The 21,097-nt window shown below is 45.4% G+C and overlaps 1 protein-coding gene across 1 annotated transcript in view; it reads right to left on the bottom strand.

Moving 5' to 3' along the window:
* LOC147684012 (T-kininogen 2-like) overlaps positions 1-21,097 on the bottom strand; it is a 95,592-nt gene that overhangs the window by 59,978 nt on the left and 14,517 nt on the right. The window contains exon 4 of the mRNA XM_086944358.1: positions 6,032-6,177. Within this exon, the coding sequence (XP_086800484.1) occupies positions 6,032-6,177 (146 nt within the window). The remainder of the gene's footprint in view (positions 1-6,031; positions 6,178-21,097) is intronic.

Below are 21,097 nucleotides of genomic sequence, written 5' to 3'. Positions count from 1 at the left end.
CCCAGGAGTAGGGGACCCCCTTGTCCCGCAAGAAGGTGGTGGCCACCCTGAATGCTCGTCGTTTCTGTAGGGTGATTGGGGAGAGATCTTGGAAGAGCTCCACTGTATGACCCCTGAAGTTGATAGGTTGCGCTCTCCTCGCCGCTTGCAAGATGCGTTCTTTGAGAGGGTAGTCCGGTAAAAACGCCAGAATGTCCAGAGAAGGAGCAGGCGCCCTGCGAGGGGGACCCACCCTGTGGGCCCTGTCGATGCCAATCACAAAGTCCTCATTCTCCTGCAGAATCTCCCAAAACAACTCCTGCAGGTACAGCGTGACGTCTTCCCCCTCCGCCTTAGACAGCACATTTCGAACCCTAATGTTATTGCGTCTCGAGCGGTTCTCAAGATCTTCGGTGTGCGCTTGCAGGTCTGTCTGCTGTTCAGCAGTCTGAGGATTTCCTCTCTCAAAATGTCCACCTCCTCGTCTTTAGCGTGTCCGGAGGTCTCTACCGCCTCCACCCACTCTCCTAGCTCATCAACATCCTTACGTAGCTTCTTGTAACTTCCCGCCATGTCTTGCCTGAGGATTTGGATGTCCTCCTTCAGGGAGGTAAAAAGATTTTGTAGCAGGGGCATCCCCCCCTTCACGGTCTTTCTCCTTGGGTGGTATGGATGTCATTGGTTTGTCCGGGCTCTTTTCCCCTTTCGTTCAGCCTTTGGTCAACATGTCTTGTATCGTGCGTGTCCCTCTGCGACCACTTGAGGACATCGTCTCCAGCCTCTGCACACCTTGCACTCCACTACCTCGTGCTCTGCGTACGTCCGGCCGTCGCTGGACCTCCTGTTGGCACCTCCGTGTAACGACCGTGGAATCCGCTCCCGGCGTGGCCCCACACAGCTCTGCCCAGTTCACCCGCGAGGGCCTTCCCGGGCCTAGGCTGCCCTTCTGCCATCCACGTTGTCTCACTGTGCGTGCCTGATGGAAGGCGACCTTACTCTTCGATCCGGTGTCTCCTCTTGCCGGGGGCCCGGCTGTCCGCCCCCCTCGATGTGGCTCCCCCCCTCGTGGGAGGGAAGGGTGCACCTCCCTGGCTGTAGGCCGTGTTGGACGGGCTCACGCTGGGCCTCCTGCAGTGCTCGGGCCTGGACCCACCTCTTCGCCCGGCCCCTACAGTCCTTCGCCGGGGGCCCGATCACTGCCCCAGATAGCCGCCTCGCGGGCAGTTGGTCAGCCCTCTCCTCACCCCCCCCGTGGGGCACCCGGCCGGGCCCTCCCAGTGCCGGTTACGGCGATGCTGTAGGCCCGCCGCCCAAGGCCTCAGACCTACTTCAGGCCTTGGTGCTCGGAAGGCCCGTGCCCGGCCCCTAATGTCCCTTTACCGTCGCGTGCCAGTGTATGGGCTCTGTGTCCGCTGCAGCCGCCGGGGGCCCGAATTCCTGCCCCCCAAGTGCCAGAGGCCAGTCTCCCCTTTGTCCTACACCGCGCTACATACACCGGTGTCGCCCGACCCCTGCTGCCTCATGAGGATCGGGTCTCCCTCGTGTGTGTCGTCTTGCAGGCAGGAGCCGGGGCCTCGATTTAGCCCACCGCCACAAGACCCTTCTGTCACTCGTCTGGGCCACGGCGGCACATCCCCGGCCCCACGCTCCGCCGCCCTCCACCTCACCTCACACTCCGGTGCTGCAGGGTCTCCGCCGCCTCTGGTGCTCTGGGCCCCCCCGCTGGCCGCCGTGCCTCGCCGACTGGGCCAAAGCCGGGGCCTCCAGCTGCGCCTTCTGCAGCCCGGCGTCTCTCCTCTCTGCAGGGACACACCACAGCTTGTCGTGTGGGGGTCAGCGCTGCTCCAGTCGGCCTCTCGTGCCCCGGGTGAAGGACCCCCAGCCGGCCCGTCGCTGTCGACGCTGTCACTCTCGCTGCCGGCTCTTCCACGCTCGGCCTCCAGCTACCCGGCCCCCCGGGTCGCCGCCGCAGAATCACATTATTCCAGTGGTCCTGCACTCAGATCATGCATGAAGTGATCCGTAGAACCAGAGCCAGGGGAAGGGTCTTCTCCTACATCACAGCCAAAGCCTGGAACGAACTCCCGGTCAACATCAGACAAACACCCCACCCTGCACACCTTCAGGAGGAGCCTCGAGACCCGGCTCTTCAGCTGACCCAGAGCTGCACCCCCCCTGAGCCTTGAGACCCTCATAGGTGAGTAGCGCCCTAATAAACCCCTGATTGATTGATTGATTGATTGATCGTAAGATGAAACGTTGGGCGTAACTTAGAGTTGAGCAGATGAAGAGGATCCAAGAAAAATCGTTTTGGGAGTTTATTTGTTTGCATAGAAATTATAGAGTAGATATAGGGCCAGATGTACGAAATTCCTATTTTGCATTCCCTGAATAGCGAATCCTAAGAAATCCCTATTTAGGAAATGCAAAATAGAATGTACAAAAAAATGAATTCCTAATCGCAGTAATCGCTCATAGTAAATTACTATTTAAGAAATGCAACACCATTTCAGGTCTCAGGCCTTAAGGCCTATAGGTACGAATGGTTTTACATTTCCAAATTGGAAATGCAAAACGAAAGGTGACTTTTGGCCTAAGGCCTCCTTTTTACACTCCGTTAAAGGGGTGCACATGTAAAGAACAAACATGTCCATGGGGCAGAGTGTGCTTCATAGCACTTTAAAAAAAGCATTTTGAGGTGCTTTCTTTTAATTGTACATGGTCACCTTCGACTTGGAGCATGGTAATAGCATTTCCTAAATGCCCATTTCGCATTTAGTAAATGCTTTGTACATGTGCTTAGAAAGTCACAAATAGGGAATCCCTATTTGCGATTTACTATTTAAGAATCACAAAATGCGATTTTTAATATGTAAAAATCACATTTTGCAATTCCCTCTTGACCTTTGTACATCTGAAAAGACCATTTTGCATTTCTTCACAGACCTTAAAGTGTGATTCGGTCTGTCAAGAAATGCAGAACTGTTTTGTATTTCTGGCCCATATAGTCTTTAATAAAGAACAAGATAAACATCTGGCTAGATTCAGAGAAAGAGGGTAACGTGAACATGTCTTAATAGAAGCTAAAACTAAGATGAATAAAGTCACAAGGGAAGTGTTACTATGTCCTACAAATGAGGTCAACAAGCACGATTTATCATAATCTTTACCACGCAGACCCTGCAAATCAAGAAAATCTTGAATCATCATGGTAACCACCTACAGGCTGACGAGAAACTTGAAGATAATATTGGTAAAGCTCCAGCTGTCACCTTACCACCATCCATGCTGGTGACGAGTTCAGCTCGTCATGGAGTACAGCTGAGCTGTACTCATGACGAGCTGAGCTCGTCACGGCCGTTGGAACGTTCACACGCGGGGCTAATTTTCCCGCTGTGCTGAACGTTCTGAAAACGGGTGTGGCCGTGACGAGCTCAGGTCGTCACGAGGGCAGCTCCTCTGTGCCTCATGACTAGCTCAGCTTGTCACCAGCATGGGGGTGCTGCACGCGCCCCCCCCGTACAGCGCAGGGAAAACACCCCGCAGTGAAGAAGTTAAGGATGCACCACTAATTCAAATATGACTTGGTTAAAAGCTGTTTACAGTTTTTTGTACTTTTAAAACCATTATGTAATCATCTTATAAAATTGAATTAATTCATTTAAATCACTTTTGCAACCTTCCTTGCCAAGTGGCAAGTGGTGCAATGATCTCACACCAGGGCAAAAAGCTTTATTACTGCAGACTTAACAGCCAGATGATACCACATTTAGGCATGGATGGAATCTGGCATGAATTTCGGTGCCCCACTGGTGGTGAATTGACCCCATGCCTTCCTAATTTGGAAGTGTCTGATTTTTTGACTATTTCGCCTACGTACATGGATATCACAAAATTCCTCATCGACTTTTTGTGTAGGATGCTTCCGATATGAGGTGCCTATGTTTATATACCACCTTGAATTCCCTGATGGACGTGTGAACAATTGGTACCAATTTTCTGTTCTTTACCCTGAAGAAGTCCAGTGGTGTGGACGAAACGTGTTAGCTGTTATCTGCTGCACTGACTCTTTATACATGAACTTTAAAAAATAAATGGAATAAAAGAAGATTTGAATGCATTTTGGAATCACAATTGAGTTTTTTTATTACATATGGAAACTCTAGAGCAGTTGTTGTATGGTGCACCTCTTGTCGTTTTTGAATTTCTATAGCCCTGTATTGGCCTGCAAATTGGCAGCAGGTGCTAGAAGTGTTTGAATAGTTGGGGATAACAGGTTAGGTGTGATTCAGGCTACAGGTTCGCTGTCATTATTATGCTTGATTCATTTAGAAAACTTTAGAGGTTTTCCTCACTAGCAAGTAGAGTTGAAAGGTGGGTAGAACTGTGATAGGGTGAGACTTGTGTCACAGAAAACCACCTCTGATCAAAGTAAAAAATAAATTGAGTTAGGCGACTGATTAGGTCTGACATTCAGGCATAATTCCATGTTTTAGAACCTGATGTAAAAAAGAGATGCTGAGGACTGAGGAGAGCAATATGATCTGTACTTTCCTGTCTTGTAATGAGTTCTCCATGCAATGATCTATTCATGTCACAATTTTTATAACTCCACATAAACATACCTGAAGTTGCTCTCTGTAACTGAGAACATAGGGCCTAATTTATTTCGACAGACAGGCTACTCCATCACGATGGTGACCAATAGCCTGTCCGCCGAATTATACATTTCATATTTAGATGCATGTATATCTATCACTTTTGGGATGGAATAACTAGGTTAAAAGCTGTTTACAGTTTTTTGTACTTTAAAAACCATTATGTAATCATCTTATAAAATTGAATTAATTCATTTAAATCACTTTTGCAACCTTCCTTGCCAAGTGGCAAGTGGTGCAATGATCTCACACCAGGGCAAAAAGCTTTATTACTGCAGACTTAACAGCCAGATGATACCACATTTAGGCATGGATGGAATCTGGCATGAATTCCGGTGCCCCACTGGTGGTGAATTGACCCCATGCCTTCCTAATTTGGAAGTGTCTGATTGTTTGACTATTTCGCCTACGTACATGGATATCACAAAATTCCTCATCGACTTTTTGTGTAGGATGCTTCCGATATGAGGTGCCTATGTTTATACACCACCTTGAATTCCCTGATGGACGTGTGAACAATTGGTACCAATTTTCTGTTCTTTACCCTGAAGAAGTCCAGTGGTGTGGACGAAACGTGTTAGCTGTTATCTGCTGCACTGACTCTTTATACATGAACTTTAAAAAATAAATGGAATAAAAGAAGATTTGAATGCATTTTGGAATCACAATTGAGTTTTTTTTATTACATATGGAAACTCTAGAGCAGTTGTTGTATGGTGCACCTCTTGTTGTTTTTGAATTTCTATAGCCCTGTATTGGCCTGCAAATTGGCAGCAGGTGCTAGAAGTGTTTGAATAGTTGGGGATAACAGGTTAGGTGTGATTCAGGCTACAGGTTCGCTGTCATTATTATGCTTGATTCATTTAGAAAACTTTAGAGGTTTTCCTCACTAGCAAGTAGAGTTGAAAGGTGGGTAGAACTGTGATAGGGTGAGACTAGTGTCACAGAAAACCACCTCTGATCAAAGTAAAAAATAAATTGAGTTAGGCGACTGATTAGGACTGACATTCAGGCATAATTCCATCTTTTAGAACCTGATGTAAAAAAGAGATGCTGGGGACTGAGGAGAGCCTTATGATCTGTACTTTCCTGTCTTGTAATGAGTTCTCCATGCAATGATCTATTCATGTCACAATTTTTATAACTCGACATAAACATACCTGAAGTTGCTCTCTGTAACTGAGAACATAGGGCCTAATTTATTTCGACAGACAGGCTACTCCATCACGATGGTGACCGATAGCCTGTCCGCCGAATTATACATTTCATATTTAGATTCATGTATATCTATCACTTTTGGGATGGAATAACAAGTCAGTCAAAATATAATCACAAAATATTACTGAAGTGATGCAAGTAATCAAAAAGCAAAAGAAAGCATGCCAAAAACCCACCTGTCTAGTGGCTTTACTTATGCTTTCCAGTTTGTAGTAGTGTCTGTCGTTGGCTTCCTGATTAAATTTTTTAATTGCATGTCTTGCGACGGGTTGCAGGTTAGCATCATCACTCCATATGGGAAATGGACATCCTGCACACATTTCTGGAGGTAAATATAGAAGATATCTAGTTAAAAAAGCAATGGTAACGCTAGAATTTAACCAAAACACAAATGTTTTATTGTGTAGTCAGTGTTTTAGACTGTTTAATGTGGCGACTAAGGGCCTCATTTATAGTTTAGAGGGAACTGGCAAATCCCCAATTTTGTGAGGAAAGTCTAAATATGGAGTGAAATCAACCAGGTGAATGTCCTCCACTATAGAGATAGACTTTTGGAAGAAATTCAGTTGGTAGATTCTACTACATATTTACAGTTTCCTCCTGGAATTGGAAGATCTTTATTCCCATCAGAACTGTAAATGAGGCTCTTAGTCAATATGTCGTTCAATGTTACAGATTCACAAATCAGGCACAACGGTTTTCTGTGCCTGGGGCACTATGGGCCGGATGTACAAATATACTGGTTACATAGCTTCTGGAAAGCTAGAGAGAGGTTGGTGAAGTCTGCCCGCAAGACCAAACTCGCTGCCACCGACGTGGTAGTGATCCTCTGGAGTAGAGCGGCAACAGAGCAGAAATGCAACAATCTCCAAATTAGCAGCAGCAACGGAACTCAGAAATATCAACCCAACAGAGACTGACATGACACTGAGTGAACCTGAAATTTCCTTCAACGATGTTAGCTCTGACATTATGCACTATGATGGTGCACCCCTCCCCCGATTGTGGGTTGACTTCACTAGCAGCCAATGTTGTTTGCTGACACTAGGTTACATTACACTGATGGTATCCGGTAACACGTAACACCTTTTCAATAAGGGAGTTGAGTGGGGGGATTGGTAGTGGTGACTATACTCCCCTGCTGTTTCAGTGTCAATTTGGGGCGACAGGCACTTTGCAGTGTTTGGGGGTGGGCGGTTTTGAGTCTACTCTGCAGAGAAGCAAGTAGGGAGGGTTTGTTTCAGGGATTACTTTGCTTCTTAATGTTAACTTTAAGTTTAGAACCTTGAAGGTCATGTGCATGTCTTACTCTTACTCCACAGAGTGATCCATGCATACACAGTATTTCCTTACATGTCTATCCTGACTATCCATCCACTCTGATGGGTCACTAGACCCCCCTATCTTCACATACCCATGGACCACTGTCCTGACACATCAATACTAAAACTGCTATCCTGGGAAGTGACCGGTTTGGGGAACAAAATCAAATGAACACTCAAACACCTGATGTGGTCCTCCTCCAGGAGACCCATTTGTTAAGAATTACCTATCGTGCCATATATAATTAGGGTTACAAATTGGTTGCCAATGCAGGATATACTTCAGGCTCCAGAGGTGTGGGCATTTTTTTGCAGTCATTCCCAATGATAGTTCAACAGATCAGGCCTGATGCTAATAGTAGATATGTGGCTCTTGCCGGGAACTGGGAGGAGACTACCTTCAACATATGTTCGGTTTATATCCCACCCCACCTGAATGACCTCACACTCCCAGACCTGAGTACCCTGCTTCTCCAAATGCCACAGGGTAAAATGTTGATAGAGGGTGATTTTAATGAGACTATATGTTACCGACAAGACCAATGGCCCCACAGAGTAGTGAACCCTTCTCACAACCCACTCGCAGAGTTCCTGACCGCCCTGGGTCTGACTGACATATGGCGAACTCTTAACCCGATGGCCCACCAGTATAAGTTCCACTCTGGAGCACATCCTAGATTCCCAAGGGTGACTAGTTTTCAAAAAGGTTCAGGTTTGCTAGGTTTCCCTAGGTGCCAGCTGAGCTATGGCCTATAATCCACAGCTAGGCAAATTGCAAAAAAAGTGTCTGTTCTCTGTAGAAAAATGTGATGTGTCCACGTTGCTTTATGGGCTGTTTCCAGTCATGGGCACTAGTCCTACCACACAAGTGAGGTACCATTTTTATCAGGAATTTTTGAGGAATGCTGGGTGGGTGGAAGTTTGAGGCTCCTTACAGATTCTATAACTTTCCATCACAGAAATGTGAGGATTTCTTTTTTTTTTACAACGTTTGAGGTTTGCAAGGGATTCTGGGTAACAGAACATGGTGGCAGCACAGCCACACAAGTCACACCTTCCTGGATTCTCCTGAGTGTTTAGTTTTCAAACATTTACAAGTTTGTTTGTTTTCCCTAAGTGCCGGCAGAGCTAGGCCCAAAAATCTACAGCTAAGTCCCTTTCAAAAAAAGGGTCAGTTTTCTGTGGAAATATGTGATGAGTACACGTTGCATTTTGGGTTGTTTCCTGTCAAGGGCACTATGTCTACCCACACAAGTGAGTATAGTTTTCTAAAATGTACGAGTTTGCTAGGTTTCCCCAAGTGCCGGCTGATCTAGGCCCAGATATCCACAGCTAGGTACATTGCAAAAAAAGGGTCAGTTTTCTGTGGAAACATATGATGTGTACACGTTGCGTTTTGGGCTGTTTCCTGTCAAGGGTACTACGCCTACCCACACAAGTGAGGTACCCTTTTCATCAGGAGTCTTGGGGAAATTCTGGGTGGGTGGAAGTTTGTGGCGTTCTGCAGATTCCAGAACTTTCCGTCACAGAAATGTGAGGAAATTTAGTTTCTTTTTTTTCACAAAGTTTGAGGTTTGCAAAGGATTCTGGATAACAGAACCTGGTGAGAGCCACACAAGTAACCCCATCCTGGATTCCACTGGGTATCTAGTTTTCAAATATGAACAGGTTTGCTAAGTTTCTCCAGGTGCCGACTGAGCTACGGTTCAAAATCCGCAGCTAGGCACGTTGCAATAAATGTGGCGTCCTTTTTGCGTTTTGACCCATTTCCTGTTGCAGGCACTAGACCTAACCACACAAGTGAGGTACCGTTTTTATTGGTAGACTTAGGGAAGCACAGAATAGTAGAACAAGTGTTATTACCAGTTGTCTTTTTATGCATTTCTGCCTTCCAAATGTAAGACAATGTGTAAAAAAGAAGACATTTTGAAAAATGTGGCCTAATTCACATGCTAGTATGGCTATCCACAAATTCAGAGATGTGCAAATAACCACTGCTTCGAAACTCTGTATCTTGTTCCCATTTTGGAAATACATTCGACGTTACAGGTGAAAATTTAGGCACAAATGGCTGTGTCTTTTCATTTCAATTTCAATATTTTTCTAATTTCAACTGTTACCTTCTACAGGAAAATATTGAAGTGTCTACACAAATAACCCCTTGCTTAATTCAGAATGTTATCTTCTTTTCGTAACTGTATAGCTGTCCAGGATTCATTATTAGTTTCACACACATTTCTACCACTAACTGGAAGAAGGTTAAAAGCACAAAAAATAGGCTATGTTCCAGCAAAATGCCAAAACTGTGTAGAAAATGCTGGTTTTCTGACAAAAATTCGGCCTGTTCCTGAAAGCTGGGAAGATGGTGATTTCAGCACCACAAACCCTTAGTTGATACCATTTGCAGGGAAAAAAACAGACGCTTTTTTCTGCAGCACTTTTTTCCCATTTTTCTCCCCAAAAACTAAATGTCGCTGCATTTTGCCAAATTTCTCGTCCCCTCCAGGGGAATCCTCAAACCCTGGGTACATTTTTGAATCCTCAGGATGTTGGAGGAAAAGGACGTAAATTTAGCACGGCTACCTTATGGGGAAAAAAGGCATGGGGCCTATGTGCAAACTACCCATAATAGCCAAAAAAGAACATGGAACGGGGGAAAAGTCTGGCAGCAAAGGGGTTATTGGTCACTAGGCAGATGACAACTTGCGAAACCCTGTGATTAGCTTTAATAGTATGTATGATGGTCTTCAAGCCAAGTCCTTCAAAAACGAAAAACTTTTTTTAAAGAGTAGTTAAAGTTCCGTAAAGGAACTAGAGTCATAAACCATTGATACATAGCATACAAACTGGCCCCTTACACACCCATCGAAATTGCGATTAGGTATGGGCCAGTAACGACATTTTGGAATTTTTAAAAACTTTTCCAAATCGCAAAATGGAGTTACCACATCGTAAAACAGGATTCTGCGGATATAAACCCTGTGATTTTGCGAAGCTCTAATATTTGCCCTTAGAAATATTTTCCCTTTACTGCCTTTGGATTGCTGGAAAGTTGTCGCCCAGGCCATTTTAATATCAAGAGTAACTTGGTGTATTTGGATCATCCCAAACATATGATGTCATGGCTGCTGATTGGGCAAAATGTTGCGACCAGACTCTTTGTGAGCCTGAATCATTTGAACCTATTGCTCATTGACCTGTCACCCCGCATTGGCACCCCATTCATAAAAGGGTCACCTTGAAGTACATTCAAGTACCTGACAACATGTCATGAAATCTTGTATGGTTATGGACTAGTCTTTTCACAGCACCATTATGAATGGCATGGCACTATTTTCACTCTTTTTTCTGCTCTTTTACCAACTCTACCATTGACCCTTAGACAACAGAGCAGTGACCTCAAGTTTAGGACATTTTTAGAGATGTGACTATTTACAGCATCTATTCAGGCTACCATTTAATGTCCTTTCTACTAGTATTCGGGAAACCCTTTGAGGCAGCACTGAACTCTATGAGTGTTCAACTCACTCGTTCATTCTTTCAGAAGCGGGCATGACTGTCGAGAAGAAAATTTTTTATTGTACTGAAAAACTAAATTAAGGCTATCATTAACGGTCTGAACCCCTATGAATTAACATGGTGGAATCTGGTTAGACCTTTACATTTCTAACTCCTTAACTTCAAGACACACATCATTAAGAAGACACAACCAGCAAGAAATCTAGCTGCATCTGCTTTAAGGAATACCTGCTAGAATCCATCATACCAACCATTGAAGTATTATCCCTTACACACTTTGAAGGAGGCAAAATCTTTCTAGCTTGCCAGCATCCCAGACTGGCTAACTACCATGAAAATAAAACTGGTTCACAAGCACGCTCAAGGTCTACTGCATTTCTTTTAGTGCTCTGAACTCCAACACATCATTGCACCTTGGGAGCAAGATCAAGGCCTTAATTGGTTTACATAACACCTGCTGCTACATCATCACCAGCCTCAAGACAAAAAACTAAGATGGCAGAGACTAGATAACACACCTGTTCTGTTGCACATCTTAGATCTGGAATTTCATCTCAATATATATCTGACAAACTCTTTCAGTTACATAAGTGTAGGACTTGGCCCTTTTTGGCTAAAGTTCCCTAAACTTTTTGCTTTCCCCCTAGACCTTTTTTCTGACATGGTGTTGCCAACTTAGATGCTTTAGGCACTTTGCCACTGCTGATCAGTGTTAAAGTGCAAGTGCTCCCTGTATAGAGTATAATTGGTAATTGGTTGTCCATGCGATCTAGGCGATTAGAAAGGCAAAAAACAGTTCTACGCAGAATCAATTAAGCAGGCAGAACACTCGAGCAAAGAAATCTTTAAGATGGTACAGTCTTTTTTCAAACCTAGGCGTATTGAGAGGGAGGTTTCCCCACCATCCACTCTGTGCGAAAACATCTCAGAGTTTTTTTACCATAAAATTAATCAAGTCTATGAGTCCTTTGGGCCAGAGAAGAAAACGGTTAAAACGGATCTGGCGATCAAAGGGGTGGTTGGTGAAACTTTAGTACAATTCCAGCTGATATCCCTGAGTGTGGTCTTGCAAGAACTAAGTCGATGCAAGTCAGGGTCACCGGACGACCCCTGTCCACCTAAACTCTGGAGCACCATAGCCAAATTTGTGGCCCCCACATTACAGCAGATTTGGAATATGTCCATCGCCTCCGGGGTATTCCCGAACATATGGAAACATGCCACTCTCCTCCCGCTCAAGAAAAAACCTAATGGGGATCCCAAGGACCTCAGCAATCTTCGTCCGATCTCTCTGCTAGCAGCACTGGGCAAAATGTTTGAGAAAATAATCCAGCGCCAGCTGAGCAAATTCATTGAAGATAATAAGATACTGCATGAGACGCAATCAGGCTTTAGACCCGGTTTCAGCACGGAGACAGCACTAATTGAGGTGGCAGAGTCAGTGAGGTGGTTGATGGATTCAGGAAGCTCAGCGATGCTGGTGCTCCTGGATCTGTCGGCCGCTTTCGATACGGTTGACCATGCTAGACTCTTGATGCGACTGGCTGAGATAGGCATCCAGGACCAGGCACTGGGGTGGATACAATCATATCTGACTCAGAGAACACAGAAGGTGGCGTTGGGGACCGTCTCTTCAGCACCCAAAGCCCTCAGCTGTGGCGTCCCTCAGGGGTCGGCACTCAGCCCCCTTTATTCAATATCTACCTGGCTCCACTTTTTACGTTGATTGCCAACTGGGGGGTTAAGGCAATTTCATATGCCGACGACACCCAATTGGTGTTTCCGTACTCAGAGGTGTCGGAGGCGTCCTTCGTGAGTTTCAAGGGCTGTCTCCAAGATGTTGCATGCTGGATGAACACAAACAAATTAAAACTAAACGCAAACAAAATGGAAGTTATCTTTTTTGGCAAAGGCCTCCCTCCACCCTCAGAGCTCTGGTGGCCAGCGGAGATGGGTCAAGCCCCTTCACCTAGCCAAACGGCAAAAAATCTGGGAGTGGGGTGGGATGACAGTTTGTCCTTTACCTCGCACATCCAGCAAGTAGTTGGCTGCTGTTTGAGTAAGCTGAGGAATCTCCGTAAGATTCTGCGACTTCTACCAGAGGGCTGCTGAAAAACTGTAATCCATGCCACAGTGACATCTAGGTTGGATTACGCTAACGGCCTTTATCTGGGCTTACCAAAATACCTAATTCAAAGACTACAACTGTTCCAAAATGCGGCTGCGAGACTGTTAATGCGGATCACTTTTAAGCATTCGGTCTCTCCGTATCTTCTGTCACTTCACTGGTTACCAGTAGCCAGCAGAATCAAATTCAAGGCACTCACGTTGGACTTTAGATCTCTGTTTGGCACCTGTCCTAATTACCTGAAAGCTCGGCTCCCGAGATATACCCAGGCCCGCTCTCTCCGGTCCAATTGCCGCATTCAGCTTGCCGTTCCATGAGTAAAAAGGGCTCGGCTGGGAGGACGAACTTTCTCGGCTAATGTTGTGAAACTCTGGAACACCCTGCCCCCAGCGATTCAGCAAGCCCCCTCCGAGCTCTGTTTTAAGCGGATGATAAAGACCTGGCTTTTCACCCAACCTCGCTAGGCGCCATTACTCCAGTCCTCATGGTCAAACCTGTTCTTTAGCGCCGGGACACCTCCTTGTGAGGTAGCTGTTCGCGCTCTATAAAATGCCGTATTATTAATATTATTATGATTGGTATGCTTGCTTACTAGTAAAGTCACTAGTAAAGTGCACTATGTGTGCAAGGGCTGGTAATGCAAATGCTACTATTGGGCCTGCAGCACAAATTGTGCCACCCACACCAGTAGCCTTAAAGAGGGTACTCAGGCCTGCCATTGCTGTGCGTTTGCGCAGTTTGCTAAACTGCGATGTTGTTCTGACAAGTGCACACAGTTGCCAGATCTTAACCTTCCCTTTCTTTGCACATCAGACACCCCTGTGGTAGGTCCAGGGTACCCCCTGGGCAGGGTGCAGTGCATGTGAAAGGTAGGACATGTACTAAGGTGTGTACCATGTCCTGACAGTGAAATAATCTCCATTTCGTTTTTCACTGTGGAAAGGCCATCTTGCCCATTGGATAGAATGGGGAGGCTGTGTAATATGTTTTCCAGCCTATCTTCCCAAAGGCTTAAGATGGAGAGGTGACTTTTAGTGTGACTGAACTCACAATGTAATAACACATCTTTTTATGAAGGTGGTTTTGCATTGTATGTTTAGAAGCCACTCTTTTAGAAGTGGCTGGGTTTTTGTGCTCTAACATTTCTGTGTATCTCTGCCTGGTTGTGGATTTGAAAGTGATAGGATCTGGGGAATGTCTTGACCCAAGGGAGGAGGTGAGACAGCAATAGGCTGACCTGCATCTGGAGTGTAGGGGTATGGGTAGTTTCTAGAGGTGAAGAGGCCTGGGTTGCTGCCATAAAACAATTGTCCCATCTCCTGCTGAGTGATTGAGAATCCAGACCTTCACTAATCAAAGGAAGAAGATGTCACTGGCAGGGAGGCACCCAGAACTGGTTTGAACAGTTGTGTTCAGTGCCCCCCTGAACACAAAGACTTCAAAGCCATTGAGGGGTATAACTATGAGAGCTGAAGCCCCTGAACTTTGCAGAATGGCTTGATCAAGATTGAACAAACTGGAGCTACTTCGTGGTCAAGAGGAACCTTTGCCAATTGAAGAGACTGAAGAAAAGGACTGACCCTTGCTGTGTGTTCTGGGGCTGGCATGCAGTTTGCTGTTTTAACCAAGGAAAGGTTACAGGGACTTTGCTGTGTGGGGTGTCCCCCTGCTTGAAAGGACTTTGCTGTGCTGTGTCCTGAAGTAACTTATCCCCAAGGGCCCGAGTTGAGATGGCTTCCTGTTGCGGAAACTCAGGAACACAAAGGTTTCCAGGAGAGTCTCAGCGACGCTGTGTGTCTGCTTTTTGCAGCCTGAGTCCCTCGTAAGGAGTGCCCTGTGATCGTGGGCACCTGGAGTCCAAGCGAGTCTCAGCAACGCTGGGTGTGTGTGCTTTTTGCAGCCCGAGCCCTTTGTGAGGATCGTCCTGTTATCATGTGCACTGGAATCTAAGTGAGTCTCAGTGGCGCTGTGTGCATGTGCTTTGTGCAGCCTGGGACCTTCGTGAGGAACGCCTTGTTAATGTGCACACCCGGATTCCAATTGAGTCTCAGCGACGCTGTGTGCATGTGCTTTGTGCAGCCTGAGACCTTTGTCAGGATTGCCTTGTTAACGCTCACACCCAGAATCCAAGTGAGTCTAAGCGACACTGTGTGCGTGTTCTTCGTGCAGCCTGAGATCTTCGTAGCCGTAGCGGCCCGGACCGGCATCCCCAGAGGAGCTGAGCTGCCGGCCCAAGCCCGCCATTGCCAATTCACAAAGATTGCATCGCAGGCCCAAGCTGCTGGAAGAGGAGAGGAGATTGAGGTTGCACCCCCAGGTAACGTGTGTCGACGCTTGGGGCGGGGTGCAGGCTTGGCAGGAGACGCTCTTGCGGTTCTCTTCTTCCGGCAGCGCAAGCCTCTGTTCTGGCTCGCATCGCAGCCCGTACTGGCCAAGGGAGTGGCAGTACCGGGCCCGGAGTGCGAAGCGGCACTTTTTGTTATACCATACACGTGTTGGGGGCAATTGTTGACAGAGGCTGACTGCGAGTCAGCACGAGTGTGCGGAGAGACCTAAGGCACTGTGATTGATGCTGGAGTATATTACGCATTGTGTATAACAACAAGGAGAGTAAGGGAAGTTTGCACCGTCTTATGTGTGGTGGGAACTCCTGGTCCCCTAAACTAGAATTAAACAAACAGTGGAGGAGTACCCCCTATGGGCCAAAAAGAATTAATACCAAGAAGAGATTCCTTCAGTATCAGGAGCTTAAGGCCTTGGTTTTAGCAAGAGATTGCCCCAACCTTTTTATATTGGACAGTCATAGTCCTTATAGAAGACCCCTCACTCACCAACCTAGTTGGTGACATGCTTCATCATCGGGGTCCCACCCCATAGGCCGAGTGCCTACAGGGTGTGCTGCGACACCTGGTTACAGTGGAGCGGGTTTTTTTGGTTTTTATATGTGCGAATGGTAATTATGAAAAGTGTGTTAAAAAGGGTTCGAGTCTACTCACACCAAGAATTTATTCTGGAGAGCTCGGACCCTATTAAAAATATGTGTTGCACCAGTGCCTATTTAGGAAGGGTTAGGTGCTACGAGACGTGTGAAAAAGGATAAATAGCGTAGTGTGCTATGTGAATTATTTACAAGTTAAAATAGGTCTACATGTTTCAACCATAGGTCGTATTAGGTGGTTTTCGTCAGGACCGTGTTGTTTGGAAGGGGTGGTACACCCACGCTAAGGAGTGTCCAGTCCTCATCCAAATACAGACCATAAATAGTGGTCTGGTGTTAAAAAAGTGCTTTTTCCTGAATTCAGGAGAAAAACCTGTGGGAATAAAAACATATAAAAAACATATAAAAGGTTGGGTAAACATACTGGGGATCACAATACAAAGGGTACTACTTTATGTAGTTATTGTGCTAGGTGAGTACTCAAGTGATAGTCAAACACCTCGCTTTTCAAGTCGTACCCGTGGGCTGTCTGTGGTGGTTGACAGAAGTGCTCAGGCGGAGTTTACCGGAGCATATATGTGTTGAGAGTAGATTCAACAGCTAGTTGAATACACTCGTTTTATAGTACACGTGACTGGGGAAAAGGGGGTGTGGGAGAGCAATCGCTATCTATGGTGCGGCGTTTCAACACGCCCAAGCATTTCTGACCGGTATCTAAGTTTTTGCATCAATTCACAACATCATTCATTTAAGGGGTTGTTTTGGCTTACACTTGAAGCTGCGATTTGCGCTTCATGGGCATCGAGTTGGCCAAGACTGCAGGTATTCGTTACCTAAAGAATTGCGGCAAATCGAAAAGTTTGTATCTCATGATACTGTAGTAGCAGATGGGCGTGTACTGCTACGGGACGCGGTAATCGCGTCTCGGTTCTGTGAGGCAGGACACTTACGTGCGGTTTCTGCTCGTCAGGCTTCACAACCTACTTGGTTCTGCACTCGGAAATGCCCCGTGGAGTAACCCGTAGCGGTACCGGCGTCTAGAAGTAGACTGACTGTTACTTCCTGGGTAGGCGGTACTCCGTTCGGGGGGGTGGTGTGAGCCAATCAGTGCGCGGCTCAGGGGTGGTGCCCGATGACGCTGTGTGTGACGTTTTCGGTCACGTTGCTTACAGCGTTATTTCGGTTACCTTGGTGATGCAAAACGCGGACGGCGCTCAAGGGCGGGTCGCGCATTCGGAAAGGGAAACAGGTTTTTTAGACTTCATAAACTCAAGGTTGAACGAGAAATATGTACCAAGAGGAACAGAGGTATCAGATTGTACAAGACATGTACCCATAATAGGTCCACATGCTTCAGTTATTGATTTGGATATTAAAATCGTAGTGTGAACTTGGGATTTTCATAATTTACAAGACAAGTTTGGGAACATAGTCAGGTTTACTTACACATCATATTGCTATTTTTAAATATGACATCATAGTGTGATCTTGGGATTGTCATAATTTATAAGACAAGTTTGGAAACATAATAAGGATTGCTTACAAGCCATATTCCAGGGGGTTATGTATTACCCCATTACTGAGTTCCATGGGATGTTATCGTTGAGCCCAGTTATGTGGGTGGCAAGCCTATAGACCCACCTTTGTTCTTTCTCAAAAAGGCGTTGGTTTATATTGTTTCCTGGTCTTATTTGTTCTATCACTGTCCAGCGAATGTCATCAGCATTATGGTTAGCCGACTGGAAATGTTCAGTAAGCCTTGTATTTGTTTTTTTGCACCTAATGGTGCTTCTATGTTCACCAATGCGTGTCTTAATTTTTCTGCCAGTCATACCCACGTATCTGAGGTCACAAGGACATGTTAGTAGATAGACTACGTTTTCGCTGTTACAGTTTGTATGTCCCCTGAGTGTCCATACTTTGTTAGGTTCCAGTTGTAATGTTTTCACATTGTTGGTGAACGGGCATACACTGCAATTTCCGCATTTATAGTGTCCTGTCACTTTTGGCAGACCCCATATGTTCAAAACAGACTCAGTTTCTGTTGCGATTATTTTTGGTCTGGTATTCACAACTGCATCTCTAATGCTCCTCGCTCTTTTGTATGAAAAGAGGGGCTTTTCCCAATGTAAGTTTCCAGTATTGAGGATACTCCAGTTTTTTCCTATGATTTTTGTTACCTCATTGGAAATTGTATTGTATGTTGTGACACAAGTTAATGGAGGTTCCTCTTCTTCCTCGAGTGCAGAACCAAGTAGGTTGTGAAGCCTGACGAGCAGAAACCGCAAGTAAGTGTCCTGCCTCACAGAACCGAGACGCGATTACCGCGTCCTGTAGCAGTACACGCCCATCTGCTACTACAGTATCATGAGATACAAACTTTTCGATTTGCCGCAATTCTTTAGGTAACGGATACCTGCAGTCTTGGCCAACTCGATGCCCATGAAGCGCAAATCGCAGCTTCAAGTGTAAGCCAAAACAACCCCTTAAATGAATGATGTTGTGAATTGATGCAAAAACTTAGATACCCGTCAGAAATGCTTGGGCGTGTTGAAACGCCGCACCATAGATAGCGATTGCTCTCCCACACCCCCTTTTCCCCAGTCACGTGTACTATAAAACGAGTGTATTCAACTAGCTGTTGAATCTACTCTCAACACATATATGCTCCGGTAAACTCCGCCTGAGCACTTCTGTCAACCACCACAGACAGCCCACGGGTACGACTTGAAAAGCGAGGTGTTTGACTATCACTTGAGTACTCACCTAGCACAATAACTACATAAAGTAGTACCCTTTGTATTGTGATCCCCAGTATGTTTACCCAACCTTTTATATGTTTTTTATATGTTTTTATTCCCACAGGTTTTTCTCCTGAATTCAGGAAAAAGCACTTTTTTAACACCAGACCACTATTTATGGTCTGTATTTGGATGAGGACTGGACACTCCTTAGCGTGGGTGTACCACCCCTTCCAAACAACACGGTCCTGACGAAAACCACCTAATACGACCTATGGTTGAAACATGTAGACCTATTTTAACTTGTAAATAATTCACATAGCACACTACGCTATTTATCCTTTTTCACACGTCTCGTAGCACCTAACCCTTCCTAAATAGGCACTGGTGCAACACATATTTTTAATAGGGTCCGAGCTCTCCAGAATAAATTCTTGGTGTGAGTAGACTCGAACCCTTTTTAACACACTTTTCATAATTACCATTCGCACATATAAAAACCAAAAAAACCTGCTCCACTGTAACCAGGTGTCGCAGCACACCCTGTAGGCACTCGGCCTATGGGGTGGGACCCCGATGATGAAGCATGTCACCAACTAGGTTGGTGAGTGAGGGGTCTTCTATAAGGACTATGACTGTCCAATATAAAAAGGTTGGGGCAATCTCTTGCTAAAACCAAGGCCTTAAGCTCCTGATACTGAAGGAATCTCTTCTTGGTATTAATTCTTTTTGGCCCATAGGGGGTATATTACGCATTACCTTATTTCTGAATAATGGAGTACCGATTGTCATATTACACATTGCATCAATTCTGCCTAACAAACTTCCTGATTAGAGTATTACGCATTGCATTACTCCTCCATAAAAAGCTACCTGATTAGTGTACTACGCATGGCATTATTTCTGAATAATGAACTACCTGATTGTCGTATGACGCATTGCATTATTTCTGCATAACAAACTACCTGATTGGCGTATTATGCATTGCTTTATTCTTGCATAACTAACTACCTTATTAGTGTATTACGCATTGCATTATTTCTGCATAACGAAGTACCTGGTTGTTGCGTTACGCATCGCATTATTTCCACATTGCAAGGTGCCTGATTGTTACGTTACGCATTGCATTATTTTTACATTGCACAGTGCCTGCACAGTAGAATCCCGATTGAAATTTAAAATGCTAACTATTGCACATTGAGCTCTCTATGGGCGGGCCCCATTTACTTGCAGAAAAGGTTTGCTTTTTATACTCCAGGAAGATAACTGCGCTCGTCTGCCCAGCTGCGGATGCAGACTCCTCAGTTTTACCACCAAAGATTCGGCGGGAACTCCTTTGTGCGCAAAGCCAGCATGGCTTGGAACATGCGGTCTTTGGCTCTTCGAGCCACTCAGGACCCTCAGCTGTTTGAAAAAAGCTGAAAACATTGTTGTTTTAGTCTCTGATTTGCGTACATTTTTTTCTCTTTCTGTAGTTAGCACCGGGACACTTTCGAGTAGCTGTGTGCTCTAGAAATTAAATATAACATAACATAAAATACCATTGCTGCGTTACGCATTGCATTATTTTTACATAACACAGTGCCTGATTGTTGCGTTACGCATTGCATTACTTTTCCACTGCAAAGTGCCTGATTCTAGCATTACAAACTGCATAACATGATTGTATTAGGGCTACAGTGGAATGTTTAGAAGTGCTCAATAATATCCCAAGAGCTTACAAGGGCTGGCTGGCCTAACAACCAGCCAGGAGGAATATTACAAATACCCATTTGTTGGATTTATATAGTGTGGTCTTATCGTATATCTTTTTATATAAAATGTATACTCGTTTTTACAAAACTTGTGTGGAGTCCATTTGTAGTGTCATCAATGGGTTGCTTTGAGTATGGTTGCAAATACTTTACACACTTGCCTTGAAGATAAGCCTGGCTGCTCGTGCCAAGCTACCAAGGGGGTGACCAGGGGCTATCTCAGAAGGTGTCCTTCCTTTCCCTGACGTGAAAATGCAGGTCCCTAATTGGCCCAAGGTACCTACCTCAGCCAACCAGGGATCCTGGGTCTAACAACAAGGTACTGAAAATGTTTCTCTACTGAGGTACATGTTTTACCATGCATGCATAGTTAGCATAAGAGACAACCTTGGGCTGTGAATAGTGCTTTAATTTTGACCCATTTCCTGAGCTTTACCTTTCCATGGGAAGGACATCTTGGCAATGGAAATGGAAAGTCTAAAGATGCATCCTTCACTGATAATCAAGAAGTGCTGTGGAGGATACCAAGGGCCAATGCTGACATTGGGAATGAGTAAGCATGATGTGGGGGTACTTGAGAAATACTACTGTTCAGGAACAGGGGAGCTGGAGATCTCCATTGGTGGGTTTTGAACTGGTCAGGCACAATGGTTTGCTTTATGATAGGTGCCCAGGTAGCCTACCAGGACTACAGGTTCCTGTCTGCAGCCCTAGAGCTTTCAACTAGAGCTATCTGTGGACATTGCCAAACCGCACCAGTCTCATCAGCTACCATGAGTGGTCCAAAAAGTGTTGCTACTTTTTTTAATTCTGAGAATAGCTACACAATAAGCATATGTA

Source organism: Lissotriton vulgaris, chromosome 11, assembly GCF_964263255.1.
Source record: "Lissotriton vulgaris chromosome 11, aLisVul1.2, whole genome shotgun sequence".
NCBI classification, from domain to species: Eukaryota; Metazoa; Chordata; class Amphibia; order Caudata; family Salamandridae; genus Lissotriton; species Lissotriton vulgaris.
This window is presented reverse-complemented; position numbering and strand designations above follow the sequence as displayed.